Source organism: Lagopus leucura, unplaced genomic scaffold, assembly GCF_019238085.1.
Source record: "Lagopus leucura isolate 7727_CA_CO unplaced genomic scaffold, USGS_WTPT01 Super-Scaffold_100012, whole genome shotgun sequence".
In the NCBI taxonomy this organism is placed as follows: Eukaryota; Metazoa; Chordata; class Aves; order Galliformes; family Phasianidae; genus Lagopus; species Lagopus leucura.
The window spans coordinates 3463536-3477512 of record NW_024962267.1 but is presented as its reverse complement, the minus strand read 5'-3'; the positions used below and the strand labels follow the sequence as shown (position 1 = coordinate 3477512).

General features: G+C 36.6%; 1 protein-coding gene across 2 annotated transcripts in view; it reads right to left on the bottom strand.

Annotated features, from left to right (window-relative positions):
• Positions 1–13977, bottom strand: part of UBR3 (ubiquitin protein ligase E3 component n-recognin 3) — a 94542-nt gene that overhangs the window by 67347 nt on the left and 13218 nt on the right. The window contains exons 3-7 of one of the 2 annotated variants that reach the window (XM_042874406.1): positions 13699–13857; positions 11899–12042; positions 11276–11325; positions 8178–8244; positions 4305–4435 (exon numbers count right to left, since the gene is read on the bottom strand). In XM_042874406.1, coding sequence (XP_042730340.1) covers positions 4305–4435; positions 8178–8244; positions 11276–11325; positions 11899–12042; positions 13699–13857 — 551 coding nt within the window. Of the gene's footprint in view, positions 1–4304; positions 4436–6703; positions 6785–8177; positions 8245–11275; positions 11326–11898; positions 12043–13698; positions 13858–13977 lie in introns of those variants that run through there. The other variant, XM_042874407.1, reaches the window with a different exon arrangement.

Here is a 13977-nt window from a genome sequence, read left to right as displayed (position 1 = left end):
GGAAAAAGAAAATAAAATCCACGAACACAGAAATGTTGAAATGCAGAATGAAAAGTCACAGAATGCATGTGAGAATAGTAATGTTAGAACATTAATTTATCTTTTTTTTTTCCTCCACAACCTAGAGCTGGGTGTGATGTCCCAAAATGATACTCCACAATGAAATCACTGGCACCTAATAAAAGGGCTGTAACTTGAACAATTGAAATCACCTGTCTATTCAGAAACATTTTGATTAATCTGTCAAGGATGATGCTTCAACATGGAATTTCACCTACTATCATAGTATCCTATTCCTTTTTAATAAATCTTTAGAGCTTTCTCTTACATAATTGGGTAATGAGTAGCAAAGCTTGTTAATGACTCAACTGTTTTTTTTCCTAAAACCAGATCAGTATTAACATATATTGATAAATATGATTCTTAGTATACCTTGTTAGTCCTCAACTGATTGTAAACCAATTTTATGTACTGCATATACATTTGGGCATATCTGCCAGCTTTTAAATAACATTCAGTTCTTTAAGTTCTGAATTAACACCATCTGCACTTGCTTTGCTTTATAGGAAAAGAAAACACAAGCTGCAGTGTGATAAAAGTTTTCTGCTCAACACCTAAAACTCTATGCCTATTCCTTCTTGGTATTAACCTTTCATATACACAGAAGAAGAAACTCTAAAACCACTCTATATCAGATGTGTTTTCACTAGACTGTACACAAATCAAAAATCATTTTACCTGCCTAAAACTTTGTGCTCTCATATTTCGACTATAGCATTACCATGTTATTCTCACTTAGAGGACATTCCCAAAAACATCTCAACAGCATAACACACCGCTGGTAGGCACAAAGACAGCTTCTTCCACCAAATATTCTGAAAACTAAAGATCAAGTTGCTGATGCAAAATAAATACACAACCAAACAAACCAGGGTATGTCACTGCAGGAAACATTACTACATAGCTTAACTCTCCTGCTTTAAGTAGTCCAAAACAACGGCAACCTATACAATAACAGAAAACATCTTCTACTCACAGCATCCAGAACAACAGTAATTATTTGCAGCCTCTCAATACAGCCTCTTGCAGCAAATACATTCCAACATATTCATAGACTACTAACTTGCTCAGAGTTACTACAGTAGCATTCTGTATTCCAAGCTTGAACCATACAAATTGCTTTAAAATAAAGTTTGATAGTTTGGTACAACTGAAATCATTAGCAATGGCATCTATAATAAACACTACTAATGTTAAGCCTCAGACACAACTGACACGTTTAGCATCTTAAGTTAGTATATTAATGCTAGTAGCATTATTTTAATACTTTTAAAATGATTTTAACAAATACAGCCCTTTCCAATTTTGAGAGAAGAAACAAACTCAGTGTCAGAAGTTAAAATGCTGAAATAATGGTTAACTGAAGTCTATATATTAGAATAGCCACAGTGAGTTTAATCAGTCCAATCAGCTCAGTGTCCTGCCTTTGAGTGGCTAACACTATACAGACAACTACAAGATAAAAACAGAATGGCACAATAATGAAAATATGACAGAGGACATTTTTCCAAGTACTCAGTCAGCTTCCAACTATTTGCAAGAAGTGCCTTCCTAAGACAGACACATTTTCTATATATTTAATTACCTTCACTGACACTGTATTATCTTGCACAGCCCCTGAATTTCTAGCCTACGTAAAAAAAAGAAGTTACTTTTTTCATCTCACCTTCTCTTTTGGCTGCCACTCAACAATTTCATATTTTTTAGGATCCTAACATCAAAGCCCTGATTCAGTCAGAGAGAACTTCCATCTCTCATGCTGCCAGGTGAAAGTTGTGCTAAAGTTTAGTTTCCAATAGAAAAAAACTATTCTACAGAATTGGTACATCTGAACAGTGCATTTGGGAATCAGTGAAGTCCAACTGCTCTAACTACCTCAACCTTCACTATGGGAGATGTCTGAATATATTTATATATATAGAACTACATATTTAAACATGCTTGTTGATTCATTATCAGATGCTTTTGCATTTCACCACTTTGGTTATTCCAGATCACAGTAGAGCACCACTCTTGAATGATTCTTTTACTACTCCAGGTTTCTGCTTAGAGTCAACCACTGCTTTGCTTTCTCCTTGGTTACATGAAGGCCAGTCCCTGCAATTTCTTGGAAGCTCCAGTAAGTTTCTCAGCTATTTTCCTTTCCTTCACTTGCAAGTCTTCTGATCTTCAAATGTCAGAGTGCCAGAAGGGATGCCTCAAGCATAAGTGCTGTAAAGAAAAGATCATAAAGCTAGTTAACAGCTATTTCAGTCTACCACTTTCAACATACCACTCTTCCCAATACTGAAACCCTAGAAGAAAACTCATTCCCCTCTTTTAAAAAAATCTGTGCAAAGAGATTGCTAGTGGTTCACTGACTGCTGTGTAGGCTATGTGGATTTAGTCAGCTGTTTATGCTGGAGACCAGAGATTTCAGCAAATGCACACATGTACAGACACTGCCACTCTGTGCCCACTTGTCTGGCTAGTGAGCTCAGTTTATCAGAAAATCAACCTCACAAAAGAATTCTAATGGTTTAACGACCTCAAGAAGAATCAGACAAGTTGCCAGAAGAGCAACAGCAAAAAAAATTAAGACGACAGTATACACTGTCAACATCTATACACTGGTACAGATGAAATGGGAGAAAGTAGCAGAAAGCTGAGAGATCATTCTAGAAAGTTTATATCCCTACAAGTATTTCCTGCTCTGAGTTTGCTTACTGTTGAAAAATCCCCTTCAGACAATAGCAGCAATTAAAAAAAAAAAAAATTCTAAGAGATTTCAAAAACCTAGGAGCTGTGCTAAGTCTGTATAAAGGAGCTGAGTTAAATTTAATCAAACAATTAAGTTGTTAAAAAGAACAAAAGCAATGTTTAACCAATTCTTTAGTTTAAACATAGAATACAGAGACTGAAAGACAGACTGCTTGCAGATAAATTGTGGCAGTCAGCAGGAAGCAAATATACCAAAATCTCCATTCTCAGCACACAATGAAAAATATTATGATGACATTCACTGAAGACTAAGGCTTCTTGCCAACGAAAAATGATCCTAAGCTCATTAAAAACTTTGGTTATTACGTAGTATGAAGGTAAACATAGCAACACTTACCAGATTCCTCTGTTTGCTGCTAACATTTGGGTGTTCTCACAGGCAGGTGTTAAGCTGGCAAAGGATCAGGAGAACTGAATGTCCACATGAGTCTCCAAATATCAAGAAGAATTCAAGCTTTAAACTGATCATCTCTTATCATAGTAGTCCTCATGTCTTCTTATGTGTTAGCTGAATCCAGGACCAAGATGGATCAAAGTTGGTATCACTAATCAAAATACTGTCTTGACATGGATGAAGCATAGGCGAAGATTCATGTATTGTCCTTCCCTTTTTTGCAAGTTATCTTCATATCCTTTGCTCCAATGCAGCAAGGTTTTAAGGGGTATGAATAAAGGATGGCCCCATAATAAAGGGGCTTATCTGAAGAAATCTGCATGCTTGGAATTAAGGATTTCTTTATCTTTGCTTCCCGTCAGGAATTGAGAAGATCTATAACTTTAGCATTGCTCAAAGATACAACACAATCGGAGCAAAATGTTAAGCCTGACTGCTATGTATATTAGGTCTTGGAACATGTAGAGCAAACAACCAAACCTGGCTGCACACCAAGATTTAAAACAGGAAGATGACATCCAGCCTTCATGACTCCAAGCCAGGAGACACTTGGTATGGACAACTGCAAAGCTCTTTAAGGAAACTGCTAGAAGGCTGCCAAAGCTGCACAGGGCACAGTTGCAGCAAGAACACTCACATCATAAAGGCCTAGATGGAGAAATTACTGTCTACTACATCAGTTTCAACAGGAACAATAGTTTACCAAACATGCTACACTGCATTAGCTTTGATCCACTTTTCTGACCGATAAAAATCCACTTTACAAAGTAAAATAAATCTAAAAAATATCCAACACATGCAAATGTGAACTAACAGCCAGACAATAGGAGAAAAACAACAAAGAACAAAACATAGAAAACATGAAAACAAGATGAATACTGCTGCTCCAGAAGTTCTCAACCTTGCTTTGTCCACTTCTCTGTTCAAATATTATTTTCTTAAAGTCTAAAGCACATAATCAAAACCAAGTAAATGATCCGCGCTATTTCACTGCTTATTATTCAGATATAAAGATGCACTGTCTTCTGTAAGGCATAATATGCACTAAATATGAGAATTAGAAAAAATGCGAATGACACAAGACAAGTACCTTATAATCTTGATCTGGCAGCATGTTGAGTAAGAAAGTCACCATCTTCTGTGGAAACTCATATTTTATTGTCCAAAACAACAATTCTTCTAGAAAACATTTATGCTTCAAAACATCCATGATAGACTGATCTGTATAAAAGGTTGGAGGAGGGGATGTGTAACAATTACGTTGTAATTTTTAATCAATAATAACTATAGTGCAGCTGCACTGACATTGAACTAACAAAGCTTAAGAAAATCTTAATGCACTCTACATTTTCTCAAAAACCCTGAGGAAAACCAAAAATGGCCAATACTACACAGCACAGACTACACAAGAATAAAAAAATCCCCCAGAAAAATCAATGAGGTTTTCAGTACAATTCTGCCAGAGTCCAGTCTTCATTGATTGCATTGAACTGTATCACCTTACTGCAACAGCTTCACCCATTCTAGTCAGTCTCAGCAATTTACACTCTTTAGCTGAAGGAAGGAAGCAGTTAATGTACAGCAGTACTTTGCTGAATTGAAAACAGCAAACCACTTATGTTTAACTGTTTTACCCCATAAGAACACTTATGTTCCATTTGCAAAGCACTAAAACTTAACAGAAACAACAGTGTATTAGCTATTCCGACTTTTAAAGCAACACGTGTACTTAGTTTTCAAGAGTTATATGTATCTCAAGTCTTCCTCAAAGCTATTGCTTTGTTTCTTTATATAAAGCCACCATAATGCCCTGATCAGATAATGAGAGGGTGTAAGAGACAAGTCTCATGCATCCCCAGTGAACTCCTGGCAGCTCACTCTGTCACCTCATTCACGCTGACACTCACTTATACGTCCCTGGGGAGTACCTATAAAGAAACCAAATAACCTTTCCAGTTTGTCAGTGAAGTTTTCAAGGAGATTAGCTTTATGATACAGTTCGCAGCAATACTGCACAAACATCGATCTCTACTAGAATAAACTGTTCATAAAGTCATGGCATGATAACAGCATTAATTGACTTTATTTAAAAGAATTGCTAAAACATAAAGTCTCTTTACCATCATTCTTCAAAAGAACAACAGGTATTGTTCACTCCCACAGTATATACAGACTACAGAAAATGGTAATATTATTTCTTTATAATTTAAAATTGACTTGGAGACAAACCCATTGCATGCAGAATGCCATACTACAGATGGGACTGCATGAAATGATTCCATCAGCACAGATCCAGAAGTGCTGAATCAGGACATGTTCTAGCCTCAGAGACTCACCACTTTAGTGAGGTATGTATGACAGCTTTAGGGATTGCCCTGAATGGCTTTGTGCTTACTAGTGAAGTAGGGATCCTTGTTTACCATTACCAAAGGTCAGAGTTCCACTGTCAAGTGATTAATCAGTCCAAAATATCTCAGGAATTGTGAAAGATGATGAGAAATAATGAATATCTTAAGTTTTAGGGAGTCACACAAAGAGGAGAATATTTCACTGAGTATATTTTGCTAGTGCTGAAGTAAAAAATTTCTTTCATAGGCTCATGAAAGATGTTTTAATTTTCACAAAATATTTTGTACAGTGTCACACATCACCTACTGCAGCAAATATTTGATCGATCATATACATTTTCCTCCCCATGTCTTGTTAAGAAATTACGTATGTGAATTTACTGCCCATGAGAGCTTGGAAGCCACGCAGACTGAAGTTCTCCATCCAGACATCACATGTGTAGGCACATTTCAAGTGCCCTAGTGAAAACACCAGGCATGAAGACAAGTAACACAACACCTTATTTGTTACAGATGTGCAGTTTCCCTGACAGCACATATTAACAGTTTTATACAGTGATTTCACTCAGTTTACATGTATACCTGCGACAGAATTTAAGTAAGCAGAATGCTCTTACCCAATTTGCAAAATTTGTTAATAACACTTGGACTAATGTTTCCACTACACAATCAAATTTCTTTCAACAAACTAAAAGAAAAAGAAATAATGCCTGTGGGTTCAAAATTGTCCTAAGTATTATGTATTTCAGATGAATGCAAGTCTTAAAACAGAGAAACAATAAAAACATCTCTCAGTACTCAGTTGCACACCTGTACCAGCAACATCTCTGTATAAAAACAGTAACATCTTTGAAGAAATCACAGAACCACAGCCTGTTTCAAAACATCTTCCTGGAATGTGAGGCTTAGTGTTCTACAACATCCCCAGCATATAAAAAACTCCAATATGAAGCCAGTACCACTACAGACCTGGAACAGGAGAGGGAGTCTGCTTGTACCAAAAGGTAAATCTGTTTTTATTCAATACTCAGTTTTCTAAAATTTTCTTTTCATACTCTTATTTTATACCAAATTGGACATAAAATATGAATACTGAAAACTTCAGAAAACTATTCAATATTTAATAAAAACAGATACTTACCCTTTCCCCCACTGGCAGACTCCCTCCTGTGGGGCTGATATTAGGAGCTAACAACATCATGAGCACAGTCCATGGAATACCTCAGTGGGGGGAAGACTACAATCCTGGGGGGAAACCAAATGTTGAATTAAAGAACCACTTTTCCTGAAATGCCATTGCTGATACTGGTTTTCAGATCTTCCAGGTTCCAGATCTCCGAGTTCCCTCCCTGCCTACTTCCCAAAGTCAGTTCTAACACATCAGAAAAATCAATTTGTTTCTTGCATTAGCTAACTTACAACATAGGGAAGAAAACAGTCTTCAAGAGAGCCTTCCTTGTGTGACAATACATTTCTTGCATTTCTTCAGAACTATCACTGCTTCCACAACATACTGTTCTGTTAATTCTGATTTGTTCCAACTTCCACTCAGCTTCTCTTACCACTGCTTATAAAAACATCTACTGCTGTAGTATACAGAAATCAAGGCACTCATCTTCAGAAAATTCATGATCTTCCACATATCACTGCTAATATCACCTCTTAATAATACAAATGCCAAAACATTCAGTTCTCTGCTTTTCTAGCTTTCCAATCTTTTTTCATCACATCCGAAAACATCAAAAATAAGCAGTTTGCCTTTTCCGGAACCCTCACAGCACTTTCATTCCTTTCTACTGAGTCCATGAACTTGCACATCTCAAATTCAAACTCCAAACCTTCACTTCAAAGCCTTTACAAGAATGTTATTTCAACTTTCACAACTGCTTTTCACCCAAACGTTCTTTTCTCAAACTCTGCAATTTCTGCTTCCCATACCAGACTCCTCATACTCCCATGAAAGAAGTTTTAAAACATATTTTAAACACAAAAACCTCAGGAAAAGCAGGGGATAGGATTACCTTATCTCTAGCTTATTCATTCTTGAATTAAAACTCACACTGATGAGAGGTACTCATCTCAGGCTAGAAACTGCACACAGGATTAATTTCACTCTAGGGAAATAAAGTGGTAACAAAGGAGACTTCAGCCACATATCTTTCCTCAAGCATTACCACAAGAATATTACAGAAAGACCAACTAGAACCAGAGAGAACCATTCTTGCCTGACTGAGAACACAATCACATTGTGTAGTGGCACAATGAAAAAAAGTTGCCAACACATCAAAAACCTGTTTGCCAAAATGTGCTGCAAACTTGTCAGCCACAGTGTGAAAATAAAATTGTTAGGGGTCATCTAATGACATGAAGGTGACAAAATGATTGGTCAAATTCCCAGAAAGCTGCGTTCACTCCCAGGAGAAATCAAAACTGCCAATTAGTACTCTCTTGTTATTATTCTTTTCAGACTTTATCATGTTTAATACCTGCCACATGCAGCACCACAGTGCTTGGGAAGGGAAATGAATGATAGTATCCCTAGATATTTATTTATTTTTTAAGATAGACAGAAAGCAGATACAACACACTGAGATCAGAACTTTTTACATAAATACCTTTGGTGCTGCTGCTTAGTTTCACCCTCTTGCGCTTGCCCACACCTTGGCTACCATCCTGGTCCTCCTTGGATAGGGAAAGAGTTTAAAAAGTTACAATTGCATATTTACAGCATTACTGCCAAGAGTCTGCATGCACTCAAAATTCAGGTTCAACTATCAAGTTAAATCAGAAATGTCCTGAATACACTCTTATCACAAAAGTTTTGCTGCTTACAGGAAACAAAGTCAGTGCAATACCGCTTTAGGAATAACACAATTTTTTAAAAATCACTTCCCCCTTCCCCCCCAGGCAATCTTATCATCTGCAAGTTCAGACAACAGCATCTATTTAATTAATTTTGTCAGTAAGCTGCTTTGATTTCTGAAAATGTTCATTACAAAAATGTTTAGCACTATAAAGTTGGTGGCACAACCAGCTGGTCATTTTCTAATCAACAGAAGGTTTTGAGTCAAGAATAAAGTCTTTTTGACACCTCCAAGAGGCAAATTCAAATTGCCTATTCCCTACTGAATCAAAGAAAACCTTCATGCAGGCACTTGCCATCTGAAGCTCTCAATGTACTGTGCAGATGAAGGAGCAAAGGTTCCAAAACACAATGCAAGTTAAAAACCTCACCACCACTTCACAAAATCTAACACCGGGTATCAGAAAATAATGTGACATTACAGGATGATATTAAATGCTAAGTATATCTTTTCTAATAATGGTAGTCCTAATGAAACACTGAAGAATAATTCCTGGAGGTGCTAATAAAACGAGAGATAACAAATGCAAGTATCTACTGCATGACATATAATCAATACGTATAATGCAAATACATGAACAATATTATTCTTCATTACACAACTGCCCTGCTTCAGTTCCAAACTTCAAGAGAGAGAACAGAGAACTGAATTAGTAACTGTTCTTCCGTGGGGAGAAAGATAGTTCATATTTTAGATATAAGTACTGACCAAAAGTATCATGTTGATGAGAAGGCTGAGTTTTTTCTCATCATTTCCTGCAGCCAACTTTTAAGGATGGACACGCAGTTACAGACCACAAGAGACCTAGGAGTTCATAAACACATCACTTCTGCACTCAGGAGCCAGTCAGCTCTCAGCATGCTGTCTCTGATCACAACGCTTACCCCACAGAGACTAAAGTCTCCAAATCAAAAATCTGACTTGATAAGAAATTACTTTGAACTGGAAGAGTCTGCAATTTAAGTCTCCTGTCCTAAAGACAAGGCTTCTGAGCTCCTATTGCTAGAAAGGTGATAGTTTCAAGTCTGACAATCTCATCAGCAGCCTCAGTGAAGTCAGAGAGTTGTTAAGAGTTGTCAGAAAATCATGTACTTGGGCATGCAAATTTTAATTAAAGTGTTGGATTTAGAACTTCAATACTATTGCTCTGGCAGTTCCCATTCTGAAATATGAGAAAAAGTTAAACAGTCTTCACTGCAACTGTACAGTCATTTCACTGTCAAGAAAATGAAATTAACAGCAACTCAATGAGAAATACTTTGTGGGATTTTTTTGTTGCTCCCCCCTCCCCCTTTAATAAAATCAGATGGTACAGAAAGTAAGTATTAAATCTTAATGTCAATTGCAGGAATTTTAACAGCCTTGAGACAGTGAATGCTAGGTCACACTGCATCTCCCAGCCCAAGGGATAAAGAATAAGCACACAAGAAAACCAATGTAAAACATCTTGGTTTTACCCACTTGATAATACTCTGTAAATACACCCAAATAACAGCAGAAATAAACGCAGATTTGCTTTACATAACAGAATATTTAACAATGCACCTAAGGTGTCTCACTTCTATCCTAAATTCAAATAATAAATGTTATGCAATTTACAATTCAACATACATCTGCAGCAATGTAATAAAATACCTACATACAATAAATGGCTGTATATATTTATACCCTGGAGATCAGAAAGAAAAACCTTTCCAGATAAGAGACATCTCTAATTCACAAGCTACAGTACAATTACTGTATCTCCCTCCTTACTTATAAAAATACTTTCACCTTGAAATTTACCCCAATAAAAAAAATTTCCCCCTAATATACACCTGTCTCTACCTTCATCTTGGACATCTTTCCCAACAGAAGTGCCACTGACATCTGATCTCTCTTCATACTTCTACAAGTTTAGTTTACTCCCCTGTTCTGGCAGAGGTAAAACACTTCGAAGCATACTGAGCCATTTTAAATTTAACTGAAAGTACTATCTGAGCTTATTACCATTAACTTCCACTGCCTTTCCCATTGCCAGGCTTTAAAAGCCTGCCAGGCTGTTAGCAGTCATTTGCAGATTTTTTTTTTTTTTTTGTCAAGTGATGGTGAAAAAACTACAATATTCTGAAAATGCCAGATTATAAATAGAGCTGCTGAAAGCATACGAGATGCTGTTGTGCTTGTAACAGAGGCAAGTGTATCATACAACTGCTTTAAACATACGCAGACATTGTTTTTACTTCAATACTTGTTCACATATAATTTCTCATAGGAGTTTTAAATTCTATTTCACATAATTTAAAGTTAGTTATGCTAGCCCTACCATATGTCTAAGATTCAATTTGAATTGCTACTAAAGACTCACTGGTTGATAATTGGTCTTAAATAATAAGGAGAAAATAAAAAGAATAAATTGAAAAAGTAACTCAACTTTCCTCATTAAGAGGGAAGAGATTCCCTCCTTTTTACTCCTCCTCAACTTGTTTGGTAAATAAGGTCAAGACTACTCATGGGAATTTACGTTCAGAGAAATTCTCACTGCCACTATCACCAGTCCAGCCAGATTCTCAGGTGCTCAAAGCTGCTAGTGCCATTCTGAACATCGTGTGATTTAAGTTTGCTTTATTCAAGCCCAAATTACTTGAACTTTTGAACTACGCACATGGTTTCTTCTGCGTTACTTACATAAATTGAACTGAAATGATGTAAGAAGAAATAAGAATTTTTCCAAAAGGCCCTTAGTAAATTGAGGGCATAAGATGTGAGAAAAAAAAATGTGGTAGATGAGTAAATGTTTGCAGGATTTGGATGCAATCTCTCCATTTAATACTGTTGCAGCTCATTATAGCCTTTAAAATCAGTCTTACCTCATCTGAAGAATCCCCTTGTCCTGATGTTGCCGTAGCACCTGCCAAACCTTTTGAAATAAGAAAAAATCAGAGATTTCTTTCATAAGTCTTATACTGGAAGAATATTTTATGATATTTAATGAACTAGTACAAAATAAACTACATTAACTTTCTAAAAAGAATGCAAGGGCTCTACTGAGAAGATTTCCAAGCAATACTCAGAATACAAAATTATGGATTTCCAAAAACATTGCACAATTCCAATGTACTGTACTAAACAGAGACAAGCTCTTTCAGAAATTGCAAAAATCTACAACAGTCCTTACTGATCAACAACATTCTTACTGAAGTGCTGTGAGCAGGTGAGTTAGCCTAGTTGCAATGACAAAATTCCACCAAATTCAACTTCATCTTGCCTACACAAATGCCATTAATTCTATGGCAGGAAAATGACGCTTAGTATGTTAGGAGCAAAAAGAGAACAAGCTCAACATTATTGACAGAATCGAGTCCTGCAACTTGGTGCTGCACTAAATAACAGGCTTCATTAAGATTTACTGAAGTTTGCCTTTAAAAATGTAACTTTTAAAATAAACATCAATAAAGAGATGTGTTATCTCTTAATTTATTTCTGCACAAACCTTGAATGGCTAGTGTGCTAGTACCAGCTCCTTGTTCCTCCATGCCACATGCAAGTTTATCCTCAGGAAATGCCAGTCCTGAGCCTTTCAAAGCAATGAGGTACTTTTCATGACTTTTCTTCGCACATGCATTCTCTCCAACACCTTGAATACGCATGAAAAACAGCATTGCAGAACATATATGAACCAGGTAGCTGTTGCTGTAATATTCTGTACAAGCATCTAAAAGTGTCCACATTTTAAAAAGGTGTACAATTTTGATAAGTAGAAGCTAACAAGTTTTTCACATAATGAACTGAAACCTAAGAGACCAGAGACCTTCTCAATTTTTTCATCCTCTAACTTGGTGTTAAATAGATCTACAGTTTCCAGAGAAGGGAAGATAGTGACATAATGGTAACACTCCACATATAACTTGTAATATTTGGAATTTCTCTTCCAAAGTTCTAGAACTGTAGCTGCAATTAACAAAAACTGCTTCAAAGGATATTATCACTATTATCGCTTCAGCCTAATGAAGACAAGTCATAGTGCATGCTTTGGACATAAAATTGACACCAAGGGGTGTAAAGAAAAAAGAAAACTGACTCTTAAGCAGGGTCTGCATGGTAAGACAAGGGGTAATGGTTTCAAACTACAAGACAGGAGATTTAGACTGGATATAAATAAGTTTTTTGAAAAAGTATAGTGAGGTACTAGAATAGGTTACCCACAGAGGTGGTGGAAGCCCCATCCTTGGAGGCATTCAAGGTCAGGCTGGATGGGGCCCTGAGCAACCTGATCTAGCTGTAGGCGTCCCTGCTTGTTACAGGGGAGTTGGACTAGATGACCTTTAAGGTTCCATTCCAATTCACTCAACTCTATGACTCTATGAAATGAATTTTAAACGGAAAAGAAACATTAGAGGAACAAAATGTACTAGATGTTTAAGGAAAAGAAAACCTGAAGAACATGACAGCAACATATTAGCTATGCAGCTTTCACATTCAAAGTCAGAAGTGCAGGTTTTGTTCTGCTATCCTCTTCTTTGCTTTCCCTACCCAGAAAGAAACTGAAATCCACTTCAGACACCTATTCTCCATTTTACAAGTCCTTTCAAATATATGAGGATTATCTGTTCCTCAGCTAACTACTGCCCAAGCCAATTAGGGCACCATAGCTACAATGATTACCATTTGTTCCCTACCTATGCAAAGGAAATATGGAAAGGACTCAAAAATGATACCTTCTAATCACAAAATGACAATATGGATCTTAGGATTGGGGAACGAAGAGAATGCCAAGAATGATTTAACACACATTCAGATTCCTTGCAACTTGAAACAAATAATTGTGTGGACAGGATTATTTGCTTTTAAGAAAATGAAAAAACTTTCCACAGAACTGCAGTACATATAATGACCTTTTGCTTTTCAAAGGTCTCCTCCAGTAGCATCTACAAGAGTAGACATTCTCCTGAAGTACACTGAACGCGTTCCAATAAGTGCAATGCATCTTACTTGGCAGTTGCAATCTGCCACATTCACTTCTCTTTTAAGAGAATGGATTTCTTACAAAACTCTAGAAATGATGCATCTTCATACAGTTATCTGGGACATGGAAGACAAAAGATGTGTGATCTATAGGTCTTCTGCCAACCCCCCTTCTAACAACAATAACAATATTCTCAAGAACACACGTTTCTTTGGGTTTTGAGAAGTTAGATTAAAAACTTGCAGAAAATGAAGCGATAAAATTTAAGACGACACCTAAGGTCTTCAAAATTTGAACATATGAATACTAGAAATAACACAAACATACCAGAGCTGAGATCTTTATAGAACTGTTGGCTAGTCAAAACCTGGGTAAGAACTGATCGCATTGCTCCTCCCATTTTGGTCAAGTCTTCTAGAAAGGAAACGTGAGGCTCCAAAACCTGGAGGATTTTATGAAGGTCTTTCTCTGATGGCAGATCAAGAGCTGAAAGGCACATAACAAGAACTTTTGGTATAATCATAATGTAAACTGTCCAAGACCTATGCAGTGCAGAACAGTTATGACTACTATAAAATGAACTAACATATAATGCTCAAAAATTCA